We start from the raw sequence: 9227 nt of genomic DNA on the forward strand, positions 1-9227 counted from the left end.
CCTGCTGCGCTTTTCCAGCAACACATTTCCAGCTCTGATCTCCAGCATCTGCAGACCTCACTTTCTCCTCAATGTTAAAGTTCACTTGAGAATGTAACTTTAAATTCTGGAATTTACATGTGAAAGAACAGAAACTAACATGCCCCATTCTAAAAAGTTAAGAGACTTAACAAAGAATCCAGGTCTTTTTCAGTATATAATTTCAGTTACATTACACTATAAACTTGCGCTATGGAATCTTTCTCCTACGATCTTATACTCCACAACCATCTGATGAAGGAGCAGTGCTCCGAAAGCTAGTGCTTCCAACTAAACCTGTTGGACTGTAACTTGGTGTTGTGTGATTTCTAACTTTGTACACCCCAGTTCAACACTGGCACCTCCAAATCATAAATAATTGAAACAATACATAAAGTTAGCAAGTGTTCTTGCATAGTCCTATTTAATCAGATAAATTTTACTCTTGATAACTCATCTTCCTAAATGGTAGTCATTGCAATTATTTGCATAAAAGGATTACAATGCATATCCAAGTATTATGTCTAGCATTTTAAATGGCAAAATACAAAATGTAACATTTTGAATGCAAGAACTGATAAAGTTGAGCTTTAACATCTCAGTTTGTACTTTCTCCAAAATGCCAGGTACTAGTAATCAAGAAATCCAAATTTTGGGCACAAGAAAACAGAGTTGTAATGATAGACAGATGAAAGTTCTTGGTTTGGGCAGATACTTTGTGAACAGTTAGTTTAAGTCATAAATGGAGAAACGTCTAATAAAACAGTATGGCAGAGTAAGGTTAACATTGGATATGATTATTTAGAACCGTTCAGAAAAAGCTCACTTCACCTCTGGGATGCCAGAGCTCAGTATACTGTAAGGGACTACGTAAGTAATTTAAATCTATATCCAGTATTTAGTGCCAGTAATCAAATAGAGTCAGAGATATACAGCACATAAACAGACGGAATCCATGCCGACCAGATATCCTAACCTAATCTAGTCCCCCTGCTAAAAAGAAAGAAACATTTGAAATCAAAATAACTGTGGACTTGCAGACAATCTTCTTTTCCATCAAAATATATGGCACTTGGACTTTCTTGGATGAAAGACAAGCAAGTTAAAAGAAAAAGTCACATTTCATCTTGCTGAGGATTATACATCAGTTATTCAGCATGCTTGAAAATGTTACATTAGTTCAGATCACTACTTCAATTACATCATCTTTCTTTTCATAATTACTACATTGTTGAACTTTACATCATACAGCTTTGACAGTAATTACCCTCCATTTGCTGCTACTTGAGATGGAGTACACCTACATGTCACACACTTCTCTTAAGTTGTTGCAAAGAATAAATAGCTCCATAGCCAAATGTACTTTCTTAAAAAAAAAAATGTTGGTGTGTTACTAACATCTCAGGGATGATACTTGGCCCCACTTTGGAGCATTTAACACAAGAAATGTAAATAGATAAAAGTTAAAAATGTCTCCTTTTGGGGTTTTGTTATTTTTGTGAGATTAAACGAAGAAGGACTGTGAAGTTTATTAGTGAATTATGATCAGAGTTTTTTTTTTAAAATAAGTGCCTCATCATGGAGTTCTAACTTTTTCTCTCTTTCTCTCTCCCCCCCCCCCCCCATTACAGTTAATACTACAAAATATTACATGGAATATTTGCAGATATATTAGGTGTGGCACGGTGGCTCAGTGGTTAGCACTGCTGCCTCACAGCACCAGGGTCCCAGGTTCGATTCCGACCTTGGGCGACTGTCTGTGTGGAGTTTGCACATTCTCCCTGTGTATGCGTGGGTTTTCTCCGGGTGCTCCGGTTTCCCCCCCCTCCCAGTCCAAAACTTGTGCAGGTCAGGTGAATTGGAAATGCTAAATTGCCCAATGTTAGGTGCATTAGTCAGAGGGAAATGGGTCTGGATAGGTTACTCTTTGGAGGGTCGGTGTGGACTTGTTGGGTCGAAGGCCCTGTTTCCACACTGTAGGGAATCAAATATTTTATTTTGCTCAAAAGAAAATGCAGACAGTCAATCCATGCAATATTTGTAAATAGAACCAGTCTGATTCAAGATTGGGATACATGCAGACTCTAACCTCACACTTTTAATCCATTGTCTAAGCAGAGGTGCCTTTTTTTTAAAAAAAAATAAAACCTTAAATTCTCTCAAAAATGTGACTTGAAAGGAGTTCTGGGATTTACATATTAGTGAACCGAAAACTGCAAACCATTCTAAAAGATGAAAGACTTCACAACAATCTAGGTTTGTTCAATATATCATTTCCATTGCATGACACTGAAGGAGCAGCACTCCAAAAGCTAGTGTTTGCAAGTAAACCGGTTGGACTATAACCTGATGTTGGGACATTTTCAAATCTGAAAGGAAGAACATGGAGCAGTACAGTCAAAGTCAATGGAATGGGACTAAGAGTTCATTCAGATAGTTGGTGTAGGGCAAAAGGAGACGACCAACAATTCTGCCATTCACATACATATTAGAATTTTCTTCTATCACATCTTTCTTGGCTGTAAAGTATTTTGTGATATGGTGAGATGGTAACACACTATTTAAGGTCTGACTTTTCTAAAGTATGGAAGAACCACTAGCACCCGTGGAGTTATAATCCAATGTATTACTGTAGGAAGGTCAGGAGACAAGAGGAGGAAAAATACATAAAAGGAGAGAAAACAAGTGTTTTATTTGCAAGGAACTCCTGTGAAGAATTAAAATCTGGGGTAAAAATAACCCATGGAAAAAAAAAAGACATCAATGGAATGGGAAAAAACAGAAAACCACAGGCACTTAGTAAGAAATTAATTTTGTGGTTTTCCTCAAAATATAACCATTCTGTCAGTGTGAAATTGTGAGCATATCAGTAACCAGTACCAAACAATCACTTTTAAAGACTAACCTTTACTCCATAATAATGAATACCATAAGTTGGAAGAGCTTCCACCACAGTCATATAACTGCAAAAACAAAAAGTGATGTAAAGTTTAACTTTTTCTTACAAATAACAGACTTTTTTTGGAAAAAAAAACCTAAAATCTAATTTGTGACATGACTATTTTGCTAATTAAATGTCCTTTCTTTCAAAAAAAAACAAACCTGACAATTCCTCCAGGGCCTGGCCCCTTAATATTTCTGCAAGCTCCTGACAGCCCTCCAAGATAATGACACAATCATCTAATTCTGGTCTCTCGCACACCTCAGTTGTAAAATTTTTCCATTATGTTGATCCGGGCTTCAGATATCTAAGCCCTAGGCTGTGTAAATCTCAGACTAACTATCTTCCTCTCAGACCCCAAGATGGTGGCAGTGGCAGATGGGCTCAGGCACCTACAATGCTGCCTATCTGCTGCCCAGTATCAGGCCAGCTGCACTCTTCTTCCTCCTTTTCTCTTACATCTTTTCAGCAACAATGGCACGAGATGGTGGTATTGTTGCTGTCAAGAGCGGAAGCGGGCAAAGGAATAAGCTGCAAGGCAGCGACAGGGAGTTTGAGACCAGAATTTGGTGGTTTTGGGTGAGGGGAGAGTCCAGCATGACCCGGTGCTTACAGACTGTGGTGTTGAACTGTTAAAAGAAAAACAAAGAAACACCATTTAAGTAATAAGGACTGTAATGTTTAACATTAAAAAAAGTTTTCCTTACATTTCTGCTTTGTACCTCAAAATTCTGTGCCTAGGTACCTTTGTACCCAAAATGGCACAGTAAGGGGCAACTGGAAAACATTTTACTATCCTCATATGACAATAAACCCAATTCAAATCCTTGAAGATCAATCTTCAAACCTACCCTTTTCATCATGCTTTTGGCCATCTCCTCTATTATCACCATTGTGATTCAGAGTTTAATGCTGCTCTAACTTCAAAAACACTTTTGCACGTACTATTGTTAAAGGACGGTTTTGGTAGGAGAAAAAGGTGCTGAAGTATATCTTTAGATACGGGATAACAAAAAAAATTGATTGGAATGTGAATTTGGATTAAATCAGTTGAGCCTGCTACTTTGAGTCAAGTGTCACGTAAGAGAATTTACTTTTAAAATTTGATCCGTAAGATCAAAGGCTGCAGGTATGCCCACGTTTGGGGTGGGGGGGGGGGGGAGGAGAAGAGAAACATGAGAGCAAGCGACCGAGACAGTGGAAGATGATGACAACAGGAAAATTTGAACACAGGACTTGGTGTTTTCTGTCTTTGCCTTAGAGTGAAGAGACCTCAAATCAGTCCACGTGCATAAAATTGCCTGAGGGCCCTCTGTTGCCTGCTGCAGCATTATGCTGATGACAAATATGAATAAAGTTAGAGCTAGTTCACGTCCCTGCTTCACAGCTTGAGATTCTGAAGAGACTGGAGAAGTTGCTACTGTGCTTGACCTGCCCATAATGATTGCTGAAAAACTGCTTCACTGTCTCCAGGAACTTTGGTGTGGGGTTGTTGAAGGTGGGAGTGCTGAATGAGGGCTACTAGAAAGTGATGTAGATGTTGGTGTTTGGTTTACAAAACTATTCTATATTTACAATGAAATTCTATATCTGTGGTGTCACTGTTTGCTCTGAAAATGACACTGGATTGCTGTGTGGTTCTTTTTATTGGCAGGCACAAGTTAATTTGGGTGTTCAAGCCAGGATCTTCCCAACACAAGGAAGGAGGAGGATTCCACAATAGTTGGACCAAACTGACACCTCTTTGCTTTTATGTAAAGTTGATAAGGTGGCTCCAGTACAGATCCTGTGGAATCCTGCCAAGCTCCCTGCAGGACAAGGAAGAGGTGGGTATAAAAAAAAAGGTATGACTGACACACTTTAAAAGGTTTTAGATGAAATTCCAATGACTCTGGAGGCTTTGTTGATCATCTGATTGATGGTGGCCAGTTTCCTGCAGAGTGAGGCTTTCATAAGATTTTTATTGACAGACTTTTGCTTGATGCAGTTGGATAGCCGTATCATACACTGGGCACTTGCTGCTGAAGAGAGTATTTTAATGTGCCCTGACCAGTATAGTGTGTAGTGCCCTGCCACTGGTGCTCCTCTGGGGGCTATGTGTTTGATATGCTGGTCCACACAAACTTGGTATTTTTCCAGTATCAGTGCACGGTTGAGATTTTTTTTCACAAGTGCAGTCTGTCAGTCATTTTGGATTTCCTCAGTTTATACTGGAGCTGTGTGCTTGACAGCCTTCTTTTTTTCTTGGCTGGCTGAGCTGAGCCTGGACAGCCTGATGACCTGACCATTTTATTCGAGCTCTTTGCTACGATCATTAAATTAGTCCCTGTTCTTCTTCATGCTGGGCCCAACAACCTCATGGGAAAGAGCCAACACTGAAGCTGAGTCTTTCCAGCGTTTTCCTTGAGTGGAATTAACAGAGATCAGAGTGCTACAGTCTGGTCTGTAAAGTTATTTGATGCCTCTCTCAAAGAGGTTGGCATTTCGCTGCCTCATATCTAGGCTGAATTCTCAGGCTCAGGCTTGAAGTGAACATTTAGCTTTGAATGAAAGAGCTGGTAGTCTATATGACAGTCAGCACTGGGTGTGATCTTTAAGTCACACTTGTGCATCAAGATGTAGTCCAGCTGGTGCCAGTGTGTAGAGAAGGGATGCATCCGCATCTGTGTTGGAAAGATAGGCTGATTATATGTAGTTGATTTTCTGCATAGAGACTTCAAAGAGTAGATACAGGTTTTTATGGTGCTTTCCAACTCTATTAGATGCTGAGCACATTCTATCACGCCAGTTCAGCCAATTCTAGCATTGAAATCAAGTACAATAATTTTGTCCTTTACAAGGTAATTTGAATGAGTTCAGGGAGATCTATGCACAAATTATGTTTGTCAGCTGGGTTAGTTTTCAGGGTTGGAGTTGCTTATGGGTGTTGAAAACAAATTGCAGAGACATATCATATGGGGCTATGGCAAATTGGCAGAGTGTTTAGTGGCAAGAATCTTTTCCAACCTACAGTATAGATTAAACCCCAGCTTGCGAGATAATTCATGGTATTGACTATTGCTTTGCAAACTCAAATAGCAAAAAAGTTCTTCTGTTTGCTCAATATCATCAAATCCAGTGACTTTATTCTTCAGTAAATATCTTAGATTTTAAGTTTTGTCTACTTTAATCAAACTGTTACCAGTCCCTTACTAGATCTTAAGACATGGTGACACGTTTTTCCATTGAAATTGCAACATCAATAAGATTTGATTTTGTAAACAATTATGTTGTTATCAGAAGAATTAATCAAAAGGCTTGGCTTTTCCTTGATTAAGCTCATTAAATACTTAAAAGTGAATGTATTAAAACTGAATCATCCAATTTGTAGTTAAAATAGAAGAAATGAAGATGCCAGCCACAATTTTAGCTTGATTACAAGGTTGGCTGCAGTATACTCATTGAACCATTGTATCATTTTACTGGCAGGCATAAAGTGCAATTCTATCAAATAGTGTAATTCCACATAGACTGTTTACAGTTTGAGTCAGGATGACATTGCCTCATTGTAATTCTCCACATGGTATATTTCAAAGGGTTTCCACTCAGATTGCCTGCTAAAAAGTCAATAAAACAGTGAACAGAATGCAGGTTTCAATTTGTTGCACAAGTTACTTACACCAGTCAAGCAGTGAGAAATTTTATCCTGAAATCTGTTTGCAAGGAGGTCAAACTGCATAGTGTTTTTTGTCAGCGACATACAATAATTATCAGCACAAAAATAAATTCAGCAAAGTCTGCCAAAGCAAAGCGACCACTGAACTGCAAAAATCTTGATTAGTCTGGTCCAGCTACTTCAGAATCAAGAATCTGTGGCCCACATAAAACTTCCGTTTTAAGTGATGTTGATGCAGATTTTAAATAGCTGTCCACTCAATTACTTAAGAACAGTGTAGGACCAGACTGACAGCACTTGAAACCTGGCTCGTCTTTCAATGCAACAACGACCGATTTTCTGCCTTAATTCCACTTCCCATCTGCTCCCCACATCCCCCAATCCCCGACACCGAAAATGTATACCTCAGGTCTTAAAAACACAATGATGGAGCAACCCAGACCTCCAGGCAGCTATAAACAATTCTAAATACTTAACCTTCAGTGTGAAGAAATTTCCCTTTATCCTATACCTAGACCTAGACCACAGACCCTGCCAGAGAAATCAATCTTTCAGTCTTTGTGCTACCAACACTTCAGAATATTGAATCTTTCAATGAAATGGCATCTTATTCTTCTATAACCCAATATTGGCCCAATTTACTCAACCTCTCATTAAAAAGGACAAGGCTGTTAAAATAGGGACAAAATTTAACAATCGTGTGTAGTGCCAACAATGGCAGTACGTCTTTCTTTAAATACAGAGGCCAAAACTGCACATGGTACTTCAGGTAGAGTCTCAATGACTTATACAATTGCAGTAAGACTTGCTTGTCTTGCACTCCAATGCCATTGCAATAGTGGCCAACATGCCACTTGCTTTCTAAGTTGGTTGCCATTCCTGTACGATAACTTGTGTTGCGTGTGTCAATCTGCCCAAGCTCCTCTGAGCATTAATAAATTTCACACCTTAGGAAAAATATCTTGCCTTCCATTCTTGCAATCAAAGTGAATAATTGCACACCTCCCCACATTATAATCCATTTCTCACTTTGCTACCCACTCACTTAACCTGCCTCTATCCCATTGCTACCTCTTTGCATCATCCTGACAGCTCACAACCCCACATAGCTTGATAAGGTCAGCAAATAAAGCAACATTGCCCAACCTCATTGTCCACAGCTGAGGCCTTAGCACTGAAGATTGCAAAGCCACACCAGATACACAGACTTTTATCTTAACCATACCATTTTTATCCTTACTCACTGTTCTCTCTCTCTCTCTCCCTCCCCATTAACCAATTCTCTATTTAGAGTACTATATTTCACATAATTTAGAGTGTCTTAGCCTTATGTGTGATGGCTCATTTAATGCCGTTTGGAAACCCAAGACAACCACCATCTGCTAGCTTTCATTCATCTACCTTATTAGTTGCAGGCACAAAAAAACCTCAAATATATGAAACATGATTTTAATTTCATAGCATAATGTTGACTTTATATGACCATAATGTTACTTTAAGTGCACTATTAAGATGCCCTTTATAATATTCCAGCACTTCCCTAACAACTCATGACAGGCTAACTGGCAGATAATTATCTGTTTATTTCTTCCCCCTCCCTCCCCCACTCCCACCACTTTGCGTTCTCCATGGTGGAGGAACAATTGCTGACTTGTAATCTGCTGGTAGTTCACGAGAATCTAGGGAATCTTAGAAAATAATCAGCAGCCAGCTCTTTCAGGACCAAAAATGTGGCCATTATATTCTGAGGATTTAAAAGTTATTTGCCAAATATGAATTTTTCCAATAAACGTTCTGTGCTGATATTAAGTTCCTCACTCTTAGTAGTCCAGTAGTTAACTTCTATTTCTCATATCCAATGTGTGTCTTCTAGTGTGTAGACAGGCAAAATATTAGTTGTTGAAAGTATATAGTATATGTACAGATGCTGCTAGACCTGCTGAATTTCTCCAACACTTTCTTGTGAGCCTTGCTGATGTGCCAACTTATCAAGTTAATTATGCTTTGTTCCCCACATTTGCATCCGGCCTATGAACTGAGCAACATTTACGTACTTACTTGACAATTGCTTGTCCTCTGCTGCGACCTTTAAGTTTTTTGTAATGGTTAATCACTCGATCTTCACTGTAAGCACAAACATTACAATTTAGCCCAGACGTAAAAGCAAACTTCGTCAACATAGTCTGCTCAGCCATGGAACCATTGCAGTTTGTCTAATTTGCTTATTTAATGAGCGCAATTCATTGGTTGTATCCAACAAGAAAGTGCCTCATCTGCACAGCCACGCAGAAAATTATGTCTACTCTAGTGCCATGAATTTAAATGGGCTTGGTTGGGTCTTTGAATCTTAACTGAGCTGAAAAATGTGTTGCTGGAAAAGCGCAGCAGTCAGGCAGCATCCAAGGAACAGGAGAATCGACGTTTCGGGCATAAGCCCTTCTTCAGGAATGAGGAAAGTGCGTCCAGCAGGCTAAGATAAAAGGTAGGGAGGAGGGACTTGGGGGAGGGGCTTTGGAAATGCAATAGGTGGAGGGAGGTCAAGGTGAGGGTGATAGGCCGGAGTGGGGTGGGGGCGGAGAGGTCAGGAAGATGATTGCAGGTTAGGAAGGCAGT

The 9227-nt window shown here is 39.4% G+C and overlaps 1 protein-coding gene across 8 annotated transcripts in view; it reads right to left on the reverse strand.

Annotated features, from left to right (window-relative positions):
• LOC122559079 (FERM domain-containing protein 4B-like) overlaps window positions 1-9227 on the reverse strand; it is a 367108-nt gene that overhangs the window by 62808 nt on the left and 295073 nt on the right. For 7 of the 8 annotated variants that reach the window (XM_043708329.1, XM_043708332.1, XM_043708330.1 and 4 more), the window contains 2 exons: window positions 8673-8738; window positions 2924-2981 (listed from right to left, as the gene is read on the reverse strand). In XM_043708329.1, the coding sequence (XP_043564264.1) occupies window positions 2924-2981; window positions 8673-8738 (124 nt within the window). The remainder of the gene's footprint in view (window positions 1-2923; window positions 2982-8672; window positions 8739-9227) is intronic. The other variant, XM_043708327.1, reaches the window with a different exon arrangement.

Source organism: Chiloscyllium plagiosum, chromosome 18 (assembly GCF_004010195.1).
Source record: "Chiloscyllium plagiosum isolate BGI_BamShark_2017 chromosome 18, ASM401019v2, whole genome shotgun sequence".
In the NCBI taxonomy this organism is placed as follows: domain Eukaryota; kingdom Metazoa; phylum Chordata; class Chondrichthyes; order Orectolobiformes; family Hemiscylliidae; genus Chiloscyllium; species Chiloscyllium plagiosum.